Source organism: Falco peregrinus, chromosome 1 (genome assembly GCF_023634155.1).
Source record: "Falco peregrinus isolate bFalPer1 chromosome 1, bFalPer1.pri, whole genome shotgun sequence".
Lineage (NCBI taxonomy): Eukaryota > Metazoa > Chordata > Aves > Falconiformes > Falconidae > Falco > Falco peregrinus.
The window spans coordinates 5,337,660-5,361,791 of NC_073721.1; the positions used below are offsets into that span (position 1 = coordinate 5,337,660).

A 24,132-nucleotide genomic window follows, 5' to 3' on the forward strand; every position below is an offset into this window, starting at 1 on the left:
TGCATGTTAATTCTTAGTTGCCTATGCTTCAACAGGTGGAACTGGTGAACTGCTCATGACTAGGTGTGGTCTAGATATGGTAAGGAAGGTAAGCTTACCTGCTGGGTAAGCAAGGAACAGTGCCTTTGTTTTGTCTACTCTAATTGAAAAGGCTTCATTTTATTGCTGACATAGGACGTGCTTCTTTTCCTTTCTGCTGTTAATCTTGCACATTTGGTCATCTTCCAAATTTTTTGTTTCCTCATACTCGGATCCCCTTTTTATCAAGAGCGTTTGTATGTCTGAAATCAGTTTTTATCGTGGTGAGGTGGTTGTCGCTGCCTATGGAACTTCTGTGTATGTTGTTATGAGCAACTCTGAAGGCACCACGTTTTAAGTTGACATCGGAGTTAATCCTACATGCGTGCATACATGCATGCAGTTCTCAAGTTTCTGGTTCTTTGCAGTTTGTCAGGGAAATAAGCAGAGAAGCCTAGAGCCATCCCATCTCGCTTCTTGGTTTTATACCTTCCCAGGCATGTATTCTCTGGAGGTGCTCAGGTAGCCGATTGACAGAGCACAGCAGGTCACCATCCAACGTGCTCTTCTAAACCTAAGCTGAAGGAGGCTCTGGGAAAGCTGATCCAGACCGGGGTTAGTCTCGCTGTAAGCAGGAAACAGGACTAGGTGACTTCTATGTGTTCCCCCCAGGCTAACTTTTTCTGTGATTCTGTGAAATTTCAATAAAATCTAAGGATGGTTTGGTTTTGGCTTGGTATTCAAAGTACGCTAGACTGTTTCTCTTCATAATAAGGGAGGAAGAGTTAGACAAGGCACAAGCCTCCAAAGGAGAAGGCTTTATCTCTTAGATGCTTTCAGTGGTACTGCTCAAGGAATAAACACTCTGGGCTCTTAGAAAACACCACCATTCTCTATGTCATTATTTTAAAATATATTTATTAACTACATTGCTTGCTCCATGTTGGAATGCAGAGATGAAACTTGCAGCAGGGTCTGAATATTGATTTTGTATGCAAATTTGTTTTTTCAAGTTATTTCCTTGCCGCAAGTCTTCCAGAAGTTCTGCTTTGAGTTTGTTGAGCTCTTCTGCCAGGCTCTTCATCTCACTTGGGAGTATGTTTTTATCTAAAAGAAAATTAAAGCTGAAATTTTAACGTGATCCTTAAAGATAAAATTTACAGATTCTTGACTCGCACTACAAGTAACTTTGACCAGACTTTGGAAGAAGGTGATTGCTTTGGTCACACCCGCAGGGTTGGGATTCCTTAACAGTTTACCCCAAGGGAATTTCATAGGCTTAGTCTTACGTTGCCAGCTAGCACCTAGAACATGCTGCACGTACCTTTTGCATCCTTCATTGCCTGAGAAATGATTCGTCTGCACGTCTGATCAGCCTGATGGACAGCACTAGCTGCACAGATTGCTCGATCTGCTTCCTAGCCAGGGTGACCAACAGAGAGGAAGAATACATGCAAACGCATTAAACTTGATTTAGGCTGCCATCAACATTTGAAGTACTCTTTGAAAACAAGTAAAACATTAGCAGCAACTTGATGACCAGTGCAGTGCGCACCTGCTCTGTTGAATTCAGAGGTGGGTATGTGCAATGTTAAGAAGTGAACATTATTTTCCTTAGTGTGATGTGACAGCTCCAAAACCTTTTTACTACTCTAGAACATATAACAGTATTCTTAAAGGTAGTTTAGTCGCTTAACTTAATAAGGTGATAGAAGTACCCATTTGAAATAGGATTAACTCTTTGTGTATGCTTTTGCAATCAAGAAGTGCAATCGCTTTTCTCAGTTTCTGTCATTGTGGTGTTCTGAATACAATTCAGGATTAACTAACTTGCTCATTCACCATTATCCGAAAGAGCTGCAACAGTGAAGAGAAGCCTTGCTACCTTTTGCTCAGTGTCTTCCTCATTTTGCTTCACTGGATTTTCCAAAGCAGTGGCCAGCAAACTAATTATCTGCTCACTAAGAAAAAAAATAACAGAGTAAACCACATTAATCAAACAGTTTCGCTGAAGATTTTTCTTTCATTTTGTGATGACACCTCATCACAGAAAAAAAAGCAAGTCCAGTTAAATTTATGAGGCAATCAATGAAATAATCTTTATACAGCAAGTTAGATGAAAAACAATTACAGCTAAAACTACAGCCAATTATTTCCAGTCTTAAAAGTTTCAGACAATTCACATAGATTTTCAGCAGCAGTTTAGTAACACAGTTTGGAGGTTAACTCTGCAAAGAATGATGGCCATGAGTTCCTGACAACTGGCGTGTATTCTGTGTAGCTGACAGGCTTCCAAAAATCGCCATATGGAATGTTTTTTACATACTGTTCAGGCACAGTGAAAAGCTTCTACCCCCCCTGTTCATGAAAATGGTACTTAGTGAAAACCCCAGCATCAACCCGGTAGCATACTCATCCTCTGGAGCGCCATCCAAACTTTTCAGAATGAGGCTGTTCTGTTCCCAAGCGTTCTTCTTGGGATCTGGCATTTCTATTTTTCTTGCCATTAGATATATTGTCTGGTCAGGTACTGGACGGCTTCTTAGACAATTTCTCTGCAAGCAGCATTCAAGTGGACACTCTAAAAATAACTGGCAGAAGCTCAAGGAATCTAAAAGAACATAAACAGCCGAGTTTACCTTTAAGCTATTAAAGCAAAACATTCTAAGTGCAACATGCAGGAGAAAGGCTTTACATAAATGAAGAATTTCTACACTAGTTCTGAGCCTGAAATGAATATGAACAATTTTACCTTCCAGGCTGCTCAAGTAGTAATTTCTGAGATCAACATATATAAGAATGGTTTGGAGTGACCTAGCATTTCTAATGACGCAGTAATAAAGGTGATGCTTACTGTACCGCAGGAATCTAACAATTAAGAGTTACAAATGTTCCACATGAGCATGTAAAGAATGGGAGTTAAAGCACGCAGAATTTCCAACAAAGCTGAAAAGGTTCTTGTGTGTAGGAACAAAGAGTAATTACATTTTCGAGCCAGCTGGTACACCTCATATCTCATGCTCTGGTAATAAAAATTGTCATCCAAGATGAGGTAGAGCGGCCTAGACGTGCCTGGAGGTGCCCAGCAAGGGCCAGGTCCGGCCTGTCCCTCCGGCGGGCAGAGCAGGCCCTGCCGCTGGCAGCAGGCCAGCAAGCGGTGCCAGGCGGCCGGCGGGGCGGGGGCGGCCTGCGGGTCCTCACCGAGCAGCGCCCGCAGGACGCGCTCCAGGCACTGCAGCAGCTCGCGTCGGCTCCGCTTCCAGCAGGGCGGCTGCGGGGGAAGGCAGCGAGGGGTGAGGGCCCGCGCCGCCCCGCTCCAGCTCCCCTGCCAGGCCCCGACCCCCCCCGCTACTCCCCAGGCCCCGGCCCTCCGGCAGGCTCCGGCCCCCCGGCCCCCAGCCGCCCGCCCGGCCCTCCGCCGCTCTCCAGGCCCCGACCCCCGGCCCCGGCCCCGGCCCTCCGCCGCCCCCCAGGCCTCGGCCCCGGCCTCGGCCCCGGGACGCGCCGCGCTGCCTGGCAACGGCCGTCGCGCAGCCAGTGACGCTGCTGAGCGGCGCCTCGGGTGGCCAATGAGAGCAGAGGGCGCGCCGCCGGAAGGCGGAGAGCCGCACTGACCAGCGGCCCCGCCCCCGGCTCGCGCGGGCGGAAGGCCTCCGGCGGGATCAGCTCGTCGTAGGCCAGCAGCGCGCAGGCCCAGCCCCGGCGTTGCGGCAGGCGGCGGCGCAGGGCGCGGCCCAGCGTGGACTTGCCGGCGGCCGGCAGCCCCCCCAGCACGCACAGCCCCACCCGCGCGCGCCCGCCGCCGCCCCGCCGCTCCGCCGCCGCCGCCAGCGCCGCCACCGGCCCGGTAGCCGTCCGGGACTGCCGCCGCTCTGCGCATGCGCGGGGCCGCCGGGCGGGGCGGGGCGGGGCGGGAACCGCCGGCCTTACTCGCCGGTTAATTGGATAATGAGCTAAATATTGCATCTGAGTCGGGCGGCTGCGCGAGCCCGGCCGTGGGGTCTGTTACGAACATAAAATTGAGATGCTACTACCTGTGCGGACCCTGATGATTTATTTTAAATTGCGGTAATTCATACTGCGCTTGTTGGTGAGGCCTAAGCGATAGGGATACGTGATAACAGCAATTAAAGATCCTGAGGAATTAAGGACGGTGACGCTCCCTCGGCAGAGCCCGGCCCTGCCTGCACGCGCTGGGTCCCGCGGCCAGCCCCCGGTGAGGCGGCCAGCACAGGGGGCAGAGGCCCGTTCTGCAGAGGCGGCTCTGTACCGGGCTCCGTGCCCTGCCCCACGCGCTAGCTCGTACCCCAAAGTTTGCACGGTGCGATTTATCCCGCGACGTACGGGCTGGTCAGCAGCCTTGGTCTTGCCCATGAGTTTGTCTCTGCGTAGCAGCTTCTTTTCAGTTAGTTGCCGTTTTGACAAACTGTCGCTACATGTATTTTCTTTTACATCAGTACAGGATTCCAATTGTCCCATTTAGCATGATGAAAGTTACCTGTTGGCTTTGTAGTTGAATCAGTTTTTAGCAAAAATCGCAATTTGTGGTAACCAGTAACCATTAAACCATCGTTACATTGTATAATTTGTTTCCTGATACCCCACCTTTTCTGTAGCAACAGAGATGGGCTGGTTTCATTTAGACTCAGATACATTACCTACTGAGTTTGTTTCCACGGCTAGTGTTATGAGGTTACTTTCATACACTACCTGAACTGGCAGGTAGCGTGGCCAGTGGGTCGTGAGGGGTGGCATCTGGGTCCCAGCTTTGCTTGGGCTGCGCCGAGGACAAGGCTCAGAGCAACGCGTGGGAACTGTCGGCGAGCCTGGCATGTGGGGTGCAGCTGCGGTGCGTGTGCTGCTGAGACAGCGCTCCGGGAATTGGGCAGACTGCGGGCTTCCCAAGAGGTCAATCTACATTCTAATTTTCACAGCGGCGTATGACTAGAGGAGAATAAACTCTGTAAATAACTGCATTCACTTCTCTTTGGCCTGCAAGTAAAGCTGCACTTCAGAAGAGTCCTGTTCTCAGATGCTGTTACAGATTTAATCTAACAAGAGTTGAACTTCAGGCTTTTGGTTTAAAAATAATCAAGAGGTGAGGCAGAAGAGGCACAAATGTAGCCAGCAGCAATTAGCAAAACAATGGGGTGTTACAAAATCTGTGTTTGGTGCCTCTTGGCATCAGGTCTTTTTCCAGAGGTACGTGCTTTCCGAAGGCGTTTTGGCTACACGAGGAGAGGAGAGGACTGGAGGATTGCAATCTTTAAGTTTTTTTCAGACCAGTTACTTGTCAGAATTGGGTGAGGGTTCCCAAGAAACTTTTCAGACGGTTGGTGTAGGTGGGAGTGGGGGTTGTTGAGGTCCTGAAGGAGCTGCAGGAATCTGGGTCTGTGCTAGCTGCCTGAAGTGTGGAAAACACGTTTTGTGAAGTATTTCATGGCTTGAGACAACTGACTGGTATTTCTAAACTAGTTCTTTATAATTTTAATACAGTTGCTAGCATTTATGCATATATTTAACTCTCTCTACCCCTCCCTCTCCCTTGTAGCATTTACATGTGCTGTTATGTTTTCTATACAAGCAGTAAATCAACATTTCTCCTTCAAGCATTTAATCTATTACATCTTATACGCAGCTGCATGAAAAATCCTAAGTGGGACATGAGACATTAGGAACTTCACTTGATACAGCAATGTAAACATAGCAAATATGAAGTAAAGGTGGTTTTAAATACTACAAACCTTGGACCAGGAAAATGCAACGTTGTCAAAAAATCAGGACTTGATGTGGCAGGCTGGAAAAGATGTTGCAGAAGATCAGGTTAACAGAAAACACAGATTTCAAAGTGTAGCTAATTATTCAGTATTAAGCTAATGGCATTTTAGAATTTGGAAAATTTAGAAAACTTTTATTTCCTGATACATTCTCCATATTCTCCACAACATTTTGTTTTGATAATTTTTATTTTGTTTTATGAGAGCTAGATATACAGCCTGGCTAAGCAGCTTCTCTGGTACGTGGCCACAGAACCCAGAGCTCAATTTCTGGCTGCTCTGCTAAGTTGCAGCCTGTTCCATCCCATACCACTCACAGCCTGTGTTGACAGGGCAGGCAATAAAGCTCATACGTACCCAAACAGAAATCCTGTCTAACACATTATAAATTATTTTAAATAATATATATTCAGATGGTTTCAATGTATCAGAAAGCCACAAAGTCATCAGTAACTATGTTAGAGAAAAGGCACTGTATAATTCAGATTACTCAACATAAAATAATGCAAGTATGCATCTATCTTACCTGTTTATTTCTTGCGTTATGACTTGGGCCGTTACTTTGCTTTGGTTGCTGCACATTGTTGTCCCTGAAATAAAAACCACATCATCAGGAAAATCCCCGTTTGGTTTAACTGCCATCAGGGATGCAGCATTTTTCAAGGGACAAGTCTATAGCTCAGAGATCTGGATTCTGTTTCTGACTCCACCCCTTTCTGGCCTTGACAGATAATTTCAGTGTGCTACGCCCCTGTGTCCATGCAATACAATTATCAGTAACAGTTAGAAAAGTGCAATATATTTTGGGAAAAAATGCTCAAGAAGTGACAACTGGAGCATCTGGCCTAAACTACCTAATAGCAGGGCACTGGCTATTAAACTACCTACTACTACTATTAGCAGCAAAGTCTATTTCTTTTCGGAGGTATGGAATTCATTGTCTAGCTAAAGCATCTACCAGGCTTGCTGAATTAATCTGGAGGATGCTCCAAAGTGTTGAAATACGCATTTGTAATAAGTAAAATACCTGTGTTGTCTTCTGCTTTTCCTGCAAAACCTTCTTCTTATTGCATCATGCTTCATTACTGCTAATACAGTAATGATTACAACTGGCAACACAAGGAGGAAAAAAATAAGCAGACCGTCCCGAAGTGATGTATCTAGAGAAAAATAATCGAAATAATTTAAAATAATAATCTTGTTTAACCTCATATTAAAGCATTTTTTCTGCTAAACCACCTTTTGTTATAAAAACTACAATCTTCAAATTATTATGGATTAAAACTAGTAATTTCACTGAAATTTATAAAATGCTGTGATCAGAAAAGTAGGATTTGGCCTTATGTTATTACCAATTCTTTCTGCCTTACTCATCCCATGTTGTATGATGTACAAACATTACCCTTTTCCATGTATTTTTTCAAGAATTCTAAAGCAGACAAATTTATTTTGTATTTGCTTACCCACAACTGGTCTGCATGTCTTCTTTGCCTTCCTAAGCCTTTAATACAAACCATGTTTTCCCTTTCTCATAATATGGATTGGTTTTTGCCTCACAAAGCTACAGATGATGAACTTTGCTTGTGAACAAAGAGAGGGAAAAGGTTTTGCATGGTCTCTCAGTGTAAAGGCCAGCAAAATCTACTCCATTTTCCCTCTGCAGAATTTCAGGGCTCTTACATGAGCCAATGCACCTTGTTAACCCCTCTCATTCCTGTGAGGACCCTTTCCATATGAAAAGGCTGCTGGTTTCATTCTCAAGTGATGGTCTTCCTCTATTACATCCATTTTATCAGAACTCTGTTTTAAATACCTAAGTAAATATCTAACTATTTAAAAAATGTAACAGTAATTCTAGGGAACTAATGTATTGCTTTTTATCTTAGAGTAAATAGAGGTCAAATTCTCCCTTGGACCAGCTTCCTTGATGTCTACTAACAAGCACATCAGATAATAATGTTTGTTTTTCAAGTCAGCCCATGATTAAGTGTCCCACACAGTAAAAAAAACCAGTTGAAAAGAGACTCACACACACATGCACGCACCCATTAGTTATTAGTAGTTATTTTACCAGACAGTGCGGACAGAATGAAGGCCAGTTTCACTAGCCTACCTATGTGAGCTGGACCACTATTAACACTGCCGCCGTAGCCTGACTCGTTGCAGAACGGAGGCGCCCATCCGGAATTGCAGTGACAGTTCCCGTTGTTGTTACACACCTACAGTCCATATGACAGGGATTAGTCAAATGAACAATGCCTTTCTGCAAGCTGCCACTTCAACCTCCAGTATTATATTTGGAGTTCCACATTAAGAATTGCATGTGGAAACAAGAAATACTGCACAGTATTGCATAGAAATACATGAAGTATTAACTGGGAATAAGCTCTCCCCCTCCATAACATCCCAAAACACTGAGGGATACTGACAGCGCAAGTTAATTCTCTATAGAAATTAACCTTCTGTTTTGTTATTCGCCTGCCATAGATTACAGTCCAGAGAAGACACTTTTATAACCTTTGGACTCCATTTTGATTTTTCATGGAGACATACATCAGGAATCACTAGCGTGTCCTCCTCAAAGGAACATTTTCCCTTTACAGTTCAACAGCTCAGTAGTATTAGAAAAATCCCTAGGGCAATTCAGAAGAAATGTCTTTCAGTGTTAGTGCTAAGAGGTTTACAGTATACTGGCAACATGAATTACGGATTAAAAAGCGGACTTAACTTTTCATACAGATGAGAAAAAAACCAAATCCATCTGGCTGGTTATTGCTTTTATTCAGGGATTTTGCACCTATCTCTGTCTTCTAGAAACAGGGCATGAAAACGCCATCTACTCACCCCATTATCGTTACACTTCTCCTTTACATCACAGTTGTAGCCCAGACGACTTGCATCAACGCATTCAAAACCTACACAGGCCTGGAAAAAGTAGTTAGTGTCTTTCAAACACAAAAGTTCAAAAAATCCCATCCTTTTATAAATATACAATATAAATGTATATGTTTACAAGTCTAAAGCTTTTACTTAAATGTCAAGAAAAAGGGCTGCTAGAACATTCAGTACTTCACAGTTCTATAGCTGTGTTTGTCTCAGATTTTCTTAAGTCTGTGGATGCATTTTGGTGAGTAATTTGAATAACTAATAATGTACTTCACTGATTTGTAGCATACCAGTTTTTGAAGAGCTAATTCATTGCATATGTTCATCTCAAAAAGCAGATTTTTTTATTATATTATGGCATAAAAATAAGAGAGCTATGTAATGCTTTTGAAAGTTAAGAACTTTCCAGTTGGTGGAATATATCCTGTAATGCTGCTGTGATTCATCTTACCTTCTTTTCTCCACAGGCAGTTCCATCACGGACTTGAGCAGGATCAGGGACATCTGATCCTAAGTCAAAGTCAGAAGACCAGCATAAAACACCGGATGCGTTATTGACAACACTCCAAGCAGGAAGATTTTGAAGAGTAACAGAGGTGCACTGGACCTTGCCGCACAGACTATGCCTGTATTGAATGAATGACACTCAGACACAAGGTGAACAGAAAAAAACCCTGAATCAGTGCAATACACCATCCAGTCAAAGTTTTTAGCTTGCACGTCAAGGAAATAATCTTTTAAATCTCATGCTTTTAAGAGTTTGTAACAGAATGTATATTTCACATTGAACATCTCAAGGTTAGCTTTTATTTGCTGGTGACTTACTGAACAGGACATTTCTTGTACATTCCACCACTCATTCCACAGTTTCCAAATCTATCTCCTTTAATATTTGCTTTTTCAAAGCATACATCAGGTGCTTTTCGTGCTCCTATACAAAAAAAAGTGAAACTTAGTAAGCCAGTACACTGTCTTAAAAATATGAGAAAGAAAAATCAGAACTGTCTATTAGGAGACTACAAGTCTCTTTACATTAAATTATAAACATACCTTTTCCATATATAGCTTCACATTGTGAATCAAAACTCTGGCATACTCCATAGTAGCAATATGACTTCATGTTGTTGCATGGGTAACCATTCATGATATAAACGTCGTCTGGGCAGTAGGCATTGCTTCCGTTGCAGTATTCAGGTAGATCACAGAAATCCATTTTCGGTCTGCACTCGGCTCCTGCCACTTTAAACTAGAACCAGAGAGGAATGCCACCCGACTTTTATTTTGGAACAACAGAAGTTCTAATGTGAAACAAGGACAGCTGGGAACCTTTTGTGATTTTAAAGAAGATAAAATATTTTTTCAGATTGATAGCTAATGAATATCTAAAACTTCAGTGTCATGTGGTGTGGCCACAAGTTTATGCGTTGAGTCTGCAGAGGACTTGGGTAAATAGTGCAAATGCGTACACAAGTACAAATTAACAAGCAGCCAACTATCACAGCCTTGGTGTTGCACAATGGAGATCACTTCTACTGATTGCTCCTGCGTCCTACGAGGGATGACACAGATTACATTTTATTTCTTCGCTGCTAGTCAAGAGTTGTTAGGCATGTGTTCTCTGTTTACATACTCTGCTGGTGAATGTAGTTTGATAATGTGATAATATGTCAAGGGTACTGTGATACCTCTTTTAAAACATTAAAAAACACTAGGAAATAGCATCAATTTAGCTAAATAAAACAGCCTACCTTACAATTCTTGCAGCACAGTCCTTGAGCGCACTGCGATCCAGGCGTGAGTTTGCAGGTTGCAGCATCACAGCAAGGGTTAGTACATTCCTGAAGAACAAGCACAGAGAAGGGGACACAATGTTTTTACCTCACTGTATAGCTAGGAAAGTACATCATCAATCCAAGTGCACGGAGAAAGGAAACTTTAAACACGCCATCTCTCTGGCATGCCCAGAGGCTGACAGCGTTCTGCTCTAACAGAAACCAATAGACAGTTTGTCTGTATTTCTTTACTACAAGTCATCAGAAAAACATCTGTTCTGACGTGTTGTGGCACAGGGGTTATAGGGTAGGTTTAAACTTTAAGCGGACACTAAAAGAAGCGGAATAGATCGGTTTTTAAATAACATTTCTTATCACCCCTTCGCCCATCTCGTTTTTCTGCTACACTAGCAGTTTGATGTAGGGAAATGTTGGTACCTTTTAGTAACTTTGAAGATAGCAGTGTTTGCTGACAGCCTTTCGATTTATTGGTGTCTTTTTTGAGACACTTATTTTCTAAAGAACGAGTCAATGTATCCCGTTCTTTGAGGGACATTTTCCTCTGTAGATGAGTTGTCTCTTTTATGTAACAGAAATATCCATGTTACTAAGACCAGCACAAAAATGGTGTTTCCACATACTCTTCGCTGAAAGGTACCTCTTTCTCAGCATTGCCTCAAAGTTCTGTGAAGGCCAGTAGCCCTCGACTGAGTTTATAGCAAAATCAAAGTATGATTTTAGGCTTTTACTAAGATTTAACTTCATATTGCTTGCAAAAATGTAAAATTACAAGGAGAAGTCCTCTATTAAGGCAAATCAGGGATACCAAAAGGGCAGTATTATACAACAAATATAACATAAACCATAACAACATAAAACAAGTATACAGTTGAATTTCATTCATTACCTGTGGTTTGCCACAGTCACATTCTTCATCGTTATCTACCACATTATTACCACAGACAGGTTCTTTGTAAATATTACTTGGTTTGGGAGGATTTCTAAGGCAGTGTCCTCCTCCATTTAGAATAAGGTTCTCAAAATCATCAGCACTGCAGGTGCTGAAATTCCTGGATCCACTGGAAAGCATAACATTATTTTTTTATTATAAATATTTTGCTTACAGGAAAAAAATACAACTCAAGCCCTTAAAATATTGTCAGTCTATAATAAACATGTTTCATAATGCTAAGAGATCATGAGATACTTCATTTTTACTTTATTTTGCATTACAGTACAGTACTAGAAGTTAAATATACTACGTATAACATAAATGCAAGGACTTTTATAAGCCAGAGAGACCATCAGATTATCCATTCTGGTATCCTTTATAAAACAGGCCTTAGAAATTCCTTGTCTGTACTGAGTCTAAAAATGCGTAATTAAAAAACACTTTCCAGAAAGACATTCACCTTGACATGGAGTCCCTAAGAACTCAGGAATACATCTTCTAACAGTAGTTTTGGCCAGTATTCAATTACCCTGATTTATTAATACAAATGTGGACAGGCAAAATAATATGATCCTTTTCTCTTAAGGGGAAACCAAAAAAACAAACTGAAAGAAACGTAAGCCGAGAGGTTTTGTTTAAATTAACTGTTAAGAGATTCTGTGTGAATGATGCACGTTTGCACAAACCCAGTGAATATATGTAAAGCACTCTCAGCAGCGTAAAAAACCCAGCAACACACTATCATTAAAAATAAAATAAAATTAAGAAAATCCAAGGTTTTAGGAATGCTACAAATAAAGAATGACTGGATTGGAAAACAGATATCATTTCAAATAAATTAAAATTATGTCAAGTCCCGAGTCAGTGAATTCACTTCTGTGATTAAACTTTTCAAACAACTCCCCATTCACAAAAGTTCTTCAAGATTCATGGGAGTTTCACAGCTGATAAGGCATAGTCACTGCAGATAACTAACAAATGTTAAAATAAAATAACTGGAAGTCTTACTTATCTGTGCTGTGCATAATATAGGATGCAGGACACCTTTTATCGTCATGTTTCATTCCGAGATTATGCCCCAATTCATGTGCAACTACTGTAGCGTGACGTAACATATTGTTATGATTCAACTAATAAAGAGAATCAGTGTTAAAAAAACAATGTGCTACTAAAGAAAATACTGCGTTTCTACCTACCGGTTTATTCAAGCCACAAATCTCAGAGTCTACGAAGACAGAATACTAAATGATATTGTAGAGCAAAAGCAGTGGGAACACACAATTTGTCACCGTTTATTTTCAGGTAGGGCCCAATTCTGCCACTCTTTCTATTCCTTCCATTAGGATCATATGCTGAATAATAACAGTTGGCAGTTGGACTAGATGATTGCTGTAGGTCCCTTCCAACTGAAATTATTCTTTTCTATTCTATTCTGTTCTACTCTAACACAGTTAATTAGTCATGACACTGATTTCAATGGAGCCTTCAATGACAGACATACAGTTAAAGAACAGAATCTACTTCTTAGATTGTCCACAGTGTTGTGGCATCCATATTGTAAGGACAGGAACTGCTGGAGATACCGGTTCTGCCCCAGGGGTGAAGGAAAAAAAAATTAGATTCTTACTGATTTTGCTGTGTTTAAAATTTTTGCCTGTTTAGCATTACTGTGGGGAATTCCAGACACTGAAGTGCACTATGTTCACTTTCCATCCATGTAAAGAGTAAAAAAATACACATTATTTTGTAACTGTATTCCCATTCCAAAACCACTGTGCTTATGAACTTTAATGATACGAGGATGGGCTTTTCTTGTGCAATCTTGAGATAGATGAATTACAAAAGGTGATCAAAAAATTATTTCAGGACTACGTGGGCTAAGTGGACTGGAATGTGAAGAGGAGAGAAGAGAGAAACTGGGAAATATTTTAAAAGAAAAAAAAAAAGGTAAACTATGCACAAGTCTTTATGTAAGAAACCCAGTTAAAAGAAACCGTACAACTCCAAGCCTAGTCTGCAAGGCCAGAGTGAATTGACAAAACAGGTCAGCAAAGTGCACGTTATTTATTAGCATGATCTGGAAGGTACCTCTGTGGAAGCAATGTCTGGCCACAGCAGTAACTACAACTCTAGGTTTTGTAAATACACAGGGGAAAGCCTACAGTTGTCCAGGTACCTCTTTGTCTCACTAGCAGCATATCTATGACAGTTTGGCAGCTCCTGTGCTAGTTTCTTCCTTAACCACAACATTATGTACTTACAGTGCTGATTGACCCTCCCTGGACTTGTGAGCAGACAGTACCCACAAAAGCCATTCCAATGGATCCAGCGTAAGAACTTCTCCCTCTGCAACAAAAGCAGTTTGAAGGTGTTGTTGAAGGAGGGGATGAATGGGGATTTCTACTAAAAAGACACTGATGAGTTTGAAACAAATATTGCAAGACAAAATATGGTCGTCTTGAAGTCAAGAAGAAATTTATCACCATATCAGGATTTCACTGTAATTAATAATGAATATCCAAATAACATAACTTGAAATTAATGATCAGTCACCTAAGTCTGCTGTGTCAGTGCTTCTGAGTTCACAAAATCACAGGATGGTTGAGGTTGGAAGGGACCTCTGGAGGTCGTCTGCTCCAGTCCCCTTACCCAAGCAGAGCTACCTAGAGTTGATTAACTATAAAGACTTGATTATATTTCCTTGCCATTTTTCCAGGTTAAAACAGCTTGGAAAGTGAGTGAATTTTACTCCAGTTATATTTTCATTCATATGTAAACCCCAAATCATATACGTTAACAACACTTGCAGCATGGCTAGCTTTTCCACTGAATGAAAACTTACATTATGAGATGGCTAACATCATTTCTTGATCGTTTAAGAAGATCTTTCTGTCTCCAAGAAACGAATCTACTCAGTACATCTCCAGCTGAACCATTCATTACAGATATATGGTTTGTATCTGTCCAGATCTCTAATCCAACCAAAACAATCTGGATGTTTAATGCTCTATACATCTGGAAAAAAAAAAAAAGATAATTACTGTCCATCAGCCTGTTTCAACTGACTTACGAAAGCTTACATCACTACTACTGAGTAAACAATATGCTGAACATAATGATTGAGACATAACTTTATTTTCTTTGAAACTAAATGTATTTGTATTTATAAACTAAAATACATTTATACATTACAAACGAAATAAAAATATGTATAATATAAGACTAAATAAGGAAAGAATATATGACTGAAGGAAATCTTCTTCGTGAAGGTACCTAAGTATATCTTTCAGTTTGAGAAGTTGAAAAGACCATGTTCATTCATTTCCTTAGCTAATTATCTAGAAGAGAAGCTGGGAACAGAGGATCAGAGAGCTTATGGAATTGTTCACAGTGCTGACAGCTCGCTTGATAAAAAACTACATACATGAGAAATACTCTTCCTAGAAATGTAAAACATAGCAAAGACCTCATGTTCCTGGAGCAGTCAAAAGTCTGGGAGCACATGGAAGTTGTTTTAAAACATCTTGCATCTCTCCCCCTGCTTGTACTGCTACAAGACTTGTGCATAAATTCATGATGTGCCTTAAACGTGTTACAAATTGTTGTATAAATTCCAACACAGCTTCAGAACTGCATTAGCTGTTCTTTTGAAAAAAACTATGATAAAGGAGAAACTACTGTATCTGACCTACCCCATTAACATAATTAATCAGTTCAACTGTTTCCCTTTGCACCGCAGCAGGATCAGATTTCTTCATCAAAAACTGTAAAATAGCAGATGAGAATGTCAGAGAAAAAATTTAATGAAGTAATAAAATGTATTTAGCATTGGATGTTATCATTACCCTGTTGTTATCCACAACGACAAATAATTCCACATAGCTTTTCTGTGGCAGGACAGCTCGCTTCTTCTGCAAATTAAAAAGCACAATAAGTTAACATAACAAATAATGAGTTCCAGGTTTTTACTTATCTCTCTCACGATTTTCATTTCATGTGTTTACAAAGCAATGATGAATTTGTTTTAATATGGCCTTAAAAGTCAATTTGCCTTAGATTTCCACATAAACATCTGAATGTCAGTAATTCACATGTGGTCAGACATGGGGAGGCATGAGCTGAATGGCAGCTCCGTGCCTTTCGTGTCATACCCATGACTGTCTTGGGCTCTTCTGCTAAAGGATTGCTTCAAGCTATCTTAAATTCCCATTGTGCTGTTCTTCTATTTCAGGATTTCCTTAGCAGTACTCTCACCGGTTTGGGGTCCACGAAAATGAAGGCCACGAGGCAGTGGCCTGCCAGGCCAAACCCACCTGCAGCAATACCATGCCAAAGCTCTGGACACCTTGGCTGCTGGAAAAGATTGACAAGATGGCTTAGACTGCAGCTTTCAAGAGAGCAACAGAAATGTATTTACCCTGAAAAGCTTTTCCCTGCTAGAGGTACTGTTTGATAAGAACACGTATTTCACAGAGTGCTTCACAAACATCTTGTCGTGATGAAGGCTGACGTTCAGCACACCACATTGGAAGGGGATATCCTGCATATCTTCCAATGGGTAAAACATGTGTTCAAATGTGCTGGATGTGTTGAGCGGCTCCATTCCATACCATTTGCCACCAATGTAGAGAATTCCTCTAATAATCATAAAAGAATGAAAAATTATTCCACAGTTTTTTCCCTTGTGGTTATGACTAGGTGAGTGAATGACAGCTGGATACTTAAAAACTAGAACTGTTCATACCGCTATGTTGAAATATGTCATTATCTTAAATTATCTTAATATAGGATATAAGTTCAAATGCCCAACAGGTTCTCAAAAGACAAAACAGAACTTGTTTAAAATACTCAGTCATACACAAGTGTGGGCTCCTTGAATCAGAAAAGAAAAAAAAAAAAAAGCCAAATTGTTACTGAGTCTGGATTGTGGGTAAAGAGCTGATGCAAAGGTTCTCTTTTAGTCCTGATCTTTAGTCTCACTTCTAGCCCCATGCAGCTAACTAATTCAGCATTTTAGAAAACGGTATCTTTTAAGACAGAGAGGCTACAAGCAATCACTGGGGTGTTTATGAGGGCAACAGCAGTATTGCACTGCTGAATGCCCCTAAGTATAAAAGATTTTGCATTTGTCCATGGCTCAGGAACACCTGATACATGCCTATTTGCTGTGCCAAAATCTTTGAGAAGCTATTATCTTGTTCTCCAGAATCTCAAAACTATATTTAGGACAAGAATTCTCTAGTTACAGTCTTGTGAAGGAAGATCCTCCAAAATGTGAATACAAAGTAAACGAAGGATTTGAGTCTGCGTAAGTTTGCAGAATGGCCAAAATGAAGTATCTGTTCTGTTTAGTGAGATCCAGCACTACCTGGAGTACCAGTACGTTGACCATTTTATTCCTCATTTAAAAGAATGCCAGGAAATATCATTTATTGTGAGTGGCATCTCACTGTGTTACTGTACGTGAGAGATGGGTGAACTTTGCCCCATTTGCCTCTTCCTGCTTGTCAAAAAGCCATCAAACTGAACAAGGCTACTACAACCGACAAGTACGTTCAAACTCCTGCTAAAAAGCCAGGCTCAGTGAACACAGTGGAACATGGACACGCTCTAAGAACATCCTGAATATCTGCACAATTTGCCGTGCATGCCATCTCCTTTGCCAACTCATACGGACTGATTCTGCAGGGAGAACACAACCATCTTTGATGCATTAATCTGGCCCCTTTATGTTTCTCAAATAAATGTAATTTTATTGTATTTGAAACACAAAAATCTGCTTCAAATTTGGTCAAAACTTTTTCAGGGAAATGGTTTGTCTTTTGAAACGTGCCTAATTCATAAGACAGAATTGTTTGCAGGAGTGTTTTAAGTTCAGTGAAAGCATCATCAGACAGCATTTCTACTACAAACGTATCTCTGGTCAAGACACTTGCATCAAGTAACGAAGGCCTCAATTCATGCCCATGTTCTGCTTGTATTTAGATGATGCTCCCTCTGGCATTATCTTCTTTCTGTGAAGGAATTTTGGAAAAGGGGGGAAAAGTGGTAGCTGAGGTAAACTATAAACCCTGTAAAGAGTTTCAGCTTTACAAAAAGGTGAAATACTTGTAAAAAATTTTTGCAAGATAGGATGGTGTTTTCTCTGCAGCAGTACGATGAATAGCAACTGTTTTTTACTGTTTTACTTTGGTACTGCACTATGAATTATCCTGAAGTAAAAAGCAAGAGGTAATACCTAAGGCCATCACATGTGCTAAGAGCAAGCATTGAGTCAGAAATTCCTTCAACAGTGCCATGATAATAACAGTGTGTCTGAAATGCAACAAAACCACATAATTAATGACAAAATAAGACTGTTGGCTTCAAATGCAAACTTACATTCTAACTAACCGTTCTATTTGCATGACATCAAGGCTGGCTGTTACAAATTTACAGAGTTCCCTATTCTAAAAGTAATCCCAGCCTTCTTGGAGTAAAATATTACTTGACGTGAGTACCTACAATAGTGTTTGGTCCCTTCGTTCTAGAAAACAACAGCTTTTTAGTTTAACCCATCACCATCATTTAGCAAAATATTTTCATCTACGTTGCTCATCCTGTTCTTAAACAGACTCCTCTCAAAGGCTTGATCTGAGAAGATCTCCCATGCACAAAGCACCCAATTAAGTCTCACTAAGCTCACATGCAGTTTAAAGTTGAAATTAAGTTCAACATCATTTATAAGGTTTGTTTGATACAGGACCTAAAACCGACAGAGCTTTGGTGCTGCCATTGTACCTTTAATTGCAGAAATGCGACCTAATCAGGTAGCTCAAATTCAGTCTTGGCATAATCTCCTGGCATCTCCTTTCACACCCTGGAAAACAGTGGTGCTGTATCCCCATAAACAGCCCACTCCCCCGTAAGACATAGAACCTTACGTTTTGTATCGGTTAAACAGAAATGCTACGAATGTGAAAACGCACAAAAGCCTCTTTCCCAGCAAATATATTTTTCTTCTGTAGTTACATTACATGCATCACTCGCATTTTCCCTCCTACTGCCAAAAATGTCACCAGTTTTCACTGTCCTATTATAGAGATACGAAGACACTCAGAATTAATGGTTGTGCATTTGCTATTGCTTTGAAAATGCATTAAGATGCACACACGTCCTTGTCATCTTCAGTTTTATCAAATGGTTCATGTGGCCTTCAATTCATAAAGCTTGGCTTCCCTGGTTTGAGGAAACTGATGCAATATTTTGTTATGTACAATACCTCGTTTTGTGACTGTGTTGCCTCCAGTTTCCCATTTCCCCCATATGTATACAGCATAAAGTCTTCACTAAGAAGCTTTCTGGAAACAAAAATAAACTACAGCTCTTTTAACAGTCTAGAAAGCAAGAAAAGTCAAGAATCTTGGTAAGTACTACATTCTGTTAGCAGCACACTCATGCTAAATCATTATGAAAATCCACAGATGTGAAACAAAATACCTTAAAATGAGCTGCATTATTTGGAACATAAGTTATTTTGAAATATTTTAACTAAAATACCTCTAGAGTAGGATCTGAACAGACCACGTTGCATCAGGGCCTGGACTATTACAGGCTCAGGAAAGAGAAACAACAATAACAGACAAATTTCCTCAAATACAACATGTTTAACAACCCTCGCCCCCCACTAAATAAAAAGCTAACACTGAACTGAATTTGAATTGTCCATAAGGATTTTCTGAAATGTACTATATTGTGCTGCTAATAAAAAATTAATTGAAATAAATTTCTTCATAACAAGAAAAAATATTACTCCCTTCTATTTGTATCATAACAGAGACAATGTTTAAGAGTAATTTTGTAATTACTACAATCTGCCATTTAAATGTTTTCCTCTGGATTTTTTCAGTACAAAAATACTCCTCTGTATGCAATTAACTCCCAAGACGGTATGATTCCTTAGAACACTCCATCACATACTTATTTTTCTTCAGTTTTAGAAGGTATGTTCCATTTCTGGTTTTAATTGAGTAAGAAAGATTGTCATCTGAATGCTCCTGGAAACAGAACAAAAGATACCACTTAATCAGGTGATTTTTCTACTTGTTTGTGTCCCTTCCATGTTTTGTTGGAGAAGAGCAGTCCAGCTACTACGTATGATTTAAGTGTCTACCAAACACAGATTCCTAACCCTCATGCCTTCTATATTTTGGCCTCAGCAGCACACTTTACGTTCTTCCCTGTGGAAAGTTTAAATTCTATTACCGTATAAATTTTCACTTGGAAGGCAGAAGGGCACGGCCCATGTATGCACTCCTCGTCCAATGACCACACCATGTTTCCTGACACTCCTTATGTTAATCATTGGCAGCCGGATGAACAACTCACAGATTCTACCTTAATTGGTTTGCACAAAGATGACTAATGTTATTTCATTAACAGTCACTTCAGTAATGGACTCGTTATCTAGCACAAAAGAGAGTTATCTCAGAACTGAAGAATTAAGGCTCAGATCTTTCTCTTTTAACTCATTTGTTTAACTTGTGCGACTCTGTGGGACCGTTTCTACAAAGCAAGCACCAGCCCTTTAGGTGCTACATGGCTGAAATCCTCCGGTTATCCAAAGGCCAGGTTCCATGAGTAAAATAACACATACAGCATGGTTCAAGTTCAACATCTAATCCAGCTCAGAGGAAATGGAAATAGTCTTTATGTTCCTTCTCCCTCCTGTTTTATAAGGCTGTTAACAGGACTAGAAGCTTGAAAGGTGCTAGCTTGGACCGAAATCCCAGACATTTGGGGGAACAAATATACTCAACACTAGTTGAAAACACTAAGAATCTAAAGAATGAGTGCAGGGCGCATTTCTTCACAAAAATATGTATACTATACATTGCATGTGTGTGTGTAATACAGGGCAGTATCAGGAAGAACAGCTACATCAGAAGAAAAAATCAGGTAGAATGACAAACCTCATGAAAAAATGGGTGATGTTTCTCTCTGCCTGTCAGACTTCGAGGAATAATTATTTCTAATGTAGAAAGTCTGGATGTCTGTTCAGAAGATACACCTAAAAAAAAAGTTTGAAACGTCTAAAGAATCAGAAAGGGTAAGCAAGCTGTTACGTTGGCAGCTGCACAGTGGTGATTGCCGAAAGACCATTCTAATCTGGCTGTAAATGGAGAAAGAGTAATTTCACCAGTACAGGACCTGACTGCCCATGCTTCAGTTTGGGCTGCTCTGTGCCAGAGCTCTTGGATTATGCTTGGAATGTCTCAGAAATCAACATTTTGATTCATGGCCATGTTACTCTTAATTTCTGAGTGTTTAAAATGTGGCCTCATGCCGTTTTGACTGTACTCAAGGTTACACCACTCCAAACAACTGATGTAAAGTGCTAAAACCTGCAAATTCAAGCAAAACTTTTCTTTAACAGGGTGTTCAAAACTGGCTGGCAATCTTGGCTTTGACTCTTGGTCTTAGTTACATTATAAGCTTGGATAATAGGTCAAACTCTTCTCATTCCTTCATATAGACAGTATCAAACCAAATTGATTAGTCTTTTAAAAAATAAACCCCTCAATGAATATGATACTAACATAATAGAGAACTCCAAGAAAAATTAAAATAAAATAAATAGATGCCTTCCTGTATTCAGTGTATGTTTTGATAGTGACGAAGAAAGTTTAGGAATTGATTAAAAAAATTAACTTCAGATTAAAGCTGGGTTCTTCTGAAGCACATAAAGAAACACTATCACATGATTTAAACAATCTTAATTCTCACTTATTCTGGATTATTAATTTTGTCTATAATTTTCGAAACATTTTTTTTCTCCCATGATTTATGCTTTTAACCTGATGTACGACAAAAAAATTATACACTACCATCTCTGTCCACCTATCTGTGCCATCACAGTAATTTTTTAAGTAGCTGGCCAGTTAAAATTAACTGCAAGAGATGCAAACATCTCAAATGGAATTCAGTTCCTTCAAGCTTTGTGAAATCACCTTGTTGGTGCCAGGAATACTGTGCTGATCCGTAAATCTACAGCAGGGCTCTCTAGGCGTGGCTGACACAATGGTCCTAGTGTAATTTGTATGGTACAATTGTTTTCAATAGCGGGCCCAACTTTGCCAGGATATTTCAGAACTTGTTAGACAGATAATTGGAGAATATTGTATCTCCAGGAGAATAATTTCAGTCCCTAAATACAGTGGGAGATGTTTCTTACTTTCTTCAACTACTAGTTGCTGTTAGGTCCTGCACTTGCTCTTCTCCCTCTTGCTCATACTTCTACTTCTTTCGGCCCTTTCCTTGATTAAATCAACGCTCCCTTCAGCCCTCTCGTTCCACATAAATGCCTTTACTTGTATTCCTTCCCCCCTTGCCCTGAATGAGGAATACTTGCAGTTGTCCTCTGGCTATAATTCTGCCGCCCACTGCATGTATAGTCTTGGCTCACCATGCTGCCTCCTGCCATCACCTAACGCTGCATTTTGTTTGTTCAAGCGACAGTCAAACCTTTGCAAAAGGTTTGTAGCCATTTAAATTATATCACAATTATCTCCAGAACATCATGCCAATGCAGGAAGCTAAAGATGAGAAGTCTTCCACATATCTGGTTTCAGGTAAGTGGTTTTATAAAGTCAAAACCAACGTCCAGTGACTTTAAAAAAAATTGTGTGAACTTGAATTCATCTTTCTTTTTCTTGTTAGCTCATCAGTCTGGTTTGAGTGTTGACTTTAATCAGCGGAGACACAACTGTTGCTATTAAACAGGCTACAGAATCAACAACATGGGTTTTAACAACAAAAGTGGTTTCTTCCCTCTTAAATTGTTCTTTCATAAGGAAACAAAGAGACTTCTTCTCATTTATGGCAGTACAAACTCACCCTCAGCCTCCCACGTTTCTGTGAAAGGAATTCACAATTGCAAAGAAGCCACATAATCACCCATTCAAAGTGGGGAGGAGGATTCTCCAGTGTAATGATGATCTCTACCTATCAGGTAACATCAGGACTTTTATAAGCTAGCTGCAGGCTGCACATGTTTAACATTAAAGACTGCCATTGCAATCAAAATGTGGAAGTTGCTGTTAGTGAACAGGTCTGCAAAGAATATTGGCACTCAGTATTTACTTCTGAATTTGCCCTTAATCTTCAATAATTTCACTACCTAAATAACACAATCCATTCTGCTTCATGAGTTAAATGTGTGTTGAGCTAGCAGTGGCAACGCGGTTCTAACAATTTAAATTTTGACACCTGAAAGCAGGTCTTTAATGCACATCATAAAAATATCACTTTCTAAGAAATATTTCGGTTCTTACAGCTAAATCTAAAATCTGAAGACAAATCATAAATGGAAATGAGTTAATGAGGCACTAAAACAGAACTGTAGGCATTTCCTTCACAATCCTGAAGAAGAAATCTTTTTCTACAGTCTGTACTATTGATGAAAGTGACAGTAACTGCAGTTGTCACCACCCGTGTCCTGTATGGAAGATGATGTATTTACCTACCTACTACATCCTGGAGAAAAAAAACCCCACAACAAACACAAAGAGCTCAACTGTGAAAAGGTTCAACACGTAATCTTTTCCAGACACCTTTTTCCCGAACAAGATTTTCTCAATTAGCAGGTCAGCTAATAGCCTAACAGCTGGGAAGAGCCATGACTCGATTTGAAAGGTGTGCATCGTTATGATCAGGACTGGAGCGTACAAGAAGACTTGGAGAAACTTTCTGAGTATGTAACAAAAACTGAAAACTTACCTTTTATCCAAAAAGGTTTTCCAGTTAAAGTTAGTCCAAAAGTGAACAAAAAGAGGCTGTGTTTTAACATGATTAGGTTTGCTGGAGAAACTAGTACAGCATCTGATCAGACTGTGTACCTGGCTCTTAGCTGCTCTGCACCAGGGAACTAGAGGAATGAGAACCGTCTGCTCCGATGGTAAACAACAGAAAAAGTACTCCGATACTTCATCTCTGCTAAGGAAATGGGAAGTAAAATTTAATCCATTAGGCTTGCAAAATAACCTGGTTAGGCAGCTTAAGGCAAATAACAAGCAGCGTGTCCTTAAACGCTGATTGGAGAGAGGACCAACCCATGCTGGGATCAAACTGGTTTGTCCTAAAGGACTTTGATACCACAGTGAGATCATATGAGATTAGAAACATAAAATAGTGCTACCAACGTATACAATGTTTAGGATGTTTATACTGGCTATTATCAGCTCAGTTAACAAACCTCTAGTATAAAACAATCTACTGTTTGAAATTTCAGCTTGTTGTTCTCCATTTTTTCATCTTTACTTTAAAAATATCAAAAATACAATGTGTATGAAAGCATGGAAATCCCATAAACATGTGGAAGTCCCCAAACCGGGGATCTTACCCAGCCCCTTCTATGTTAAAGATAATTCTCCTCACCAAAGTAATTTTGTGCAGCTCATTGCTCTTCCAGGATCAGAACAGTCCTCCGAGGCATCCTGCAACCACATTGCCACCAAACGCAGAAGAGAAATGCTTCTAAAACAGGATGAATTTGCTACGTGTTTCAGAGGTGTCAGGCGCATTTAGAAACTCAAAAAGGAGACTGAGACAGCAGTTTTCGTGCTAAAACATTTACATTAATGAATTTTAATTCATTCATTCATTAAAACAGAGCAAATCCGTTTTTTCCATTGCCAGTAAGTTACATCAAACAACGGCTTAAGTGAAAAAAAGGGGAGAACCGACTGCA

General features: G+C 40.3%; 2 protein-coding genes across 4 annotated transcripts; both read right to left on the reverse strand.

Annotated features, from left to right (window-relative positions):
- Positions 1 to 131: 131 nt before the first annotated feature.
- Positions 132 to 5,337, reverse strand: PSTK (phosphoseryl-tRNA kinase). Of its 3 annotated transcripts, XM_055801932.1 has the most exons (6): positions 3,634 to 5,337; positions 3,004 to 3,289; positions 2,431 to 2,629; positions 1,904 to 1,979; positions 1,343 to 1,436; positions 132 to 1,125 (listed from the first exon to the last, which is right to left on the reverse strand). In XM_055801932.1, the coding sequence occupies exons 1-6, from the start codon at positions 3,982 to 3,984 to the stop codon at positions 920 to 922; spliced, it is 1,212 nt and encodes a 403-aa protein (XP_055657907.1). In that variant the 5' UTR covers positions 3,985 to 5,337; the 3' UTR covers positions 132 to 919. The 3 variants fall into 3 exon arrangements, with proteins under 3 accessions (XP_055657907.1, XP_027635654.2, XP_055657913.1); XM_027779853.2 differs by having other exon boundaries at positions 3,004 to 3,925; XM_055801938.1 differs by lacking the exon at positions 132 to 1,125 and having other exon boundaries at positions 1,340 to 1,519; positions 3,004 to 3,946.
- LOC101917621 (disintegrin and metalloproteinase domain-containing protein 9) lies at positions 4,056 to 23,437 on the reverse strand. The gene is made up of 22 exons (XM_013295302.3): positions 23,163 to 23,437; positions 20,357 to 20,454; positions 19,365 to 19,441; positions 18,667 to 18,745; positions 17,644 to 17,720; positions 15,823 to 16,042; positions 15,251 to 15,316; positions 15,098 to 15,169; positions 14,248 to 14,420; positions 13,667 to 13,751; positions 12,414 to 12,535; positions 11,361 to 11,532; positions 10,430 to 10,519; positions 9,732 to 9,927; positions 9,507 to 9,612; positions 9,133 to 9,307; positions 8,640 to 8,720; positions 7,909 to 8,014; positions 6,823 to 6,955; positions 6,322 to 6,385; positions 5,763 to 5,815; positions 4,056 to 5,422 (listed from the first exon to the last, which is right to left on the reverse strand). Exons 1-22 carry the CDS (start codon positions 23,230 to 23,232, stop codon positions 5,344 to 5,346), a joined length of 2,394 nt encoding a protein of 797 aa, XP_013150756.2. The 5' UTR covers positions 23,233 to 23,437; the 3' UTR covers positions 4,056 to 5,343.
- Positions 23,438 to 24,132: the final 695 nt, after the last annotated feature.

Excerpts from the sequence above, each read along its gene's own strand:
- LOC101917621 (XM_013295302.3), bottom strand. The coding sequence starts at position 23,232 with ATGTTAAAACACAGCCTCTTTTTGTTCACTTTTGGACTAACTTTAACT. Across the intron at positions 15,170-15,250 it reads TCGTTGTGGATAACAACAGG|TTTTTGATGAAGAAATCTGA; the intron begins GTAATGATAACA and ends GCTATTTTACAG. Across the intron at positions 9,928-10,429 it reads TGTGCTGCAAGAATTGTAAG|TTTAAAGTGGCAGGAGCCGA; the intron begins GTAGGCTGTTTT and ends CTCTGGTTCTAG.
- PSTK (XM_027779853.2), bottom strand. The coding sequence starts at position 3,898 with ATGCGCAGAGCGGCGGCAGTCCCGGACGGCTACCGGGCCGGTGGCGGC. Across the intron at positions 2,630-3,003 it reads GTACCAGCTGGCTCGAAAAT|ATTCCTTGAGCTTCTGCCAG; the intron begins GTAATTACTCTT and ends ATGTTCTTTTAG. Across the intron at positions 1,437-1,903 it reads AGGAAGACACTGAGCAAAAG|GAAGCAGATCGAGCAATCTG; the intron begins GTAGCAAGGCTT and ends CACCCTGGCTAG.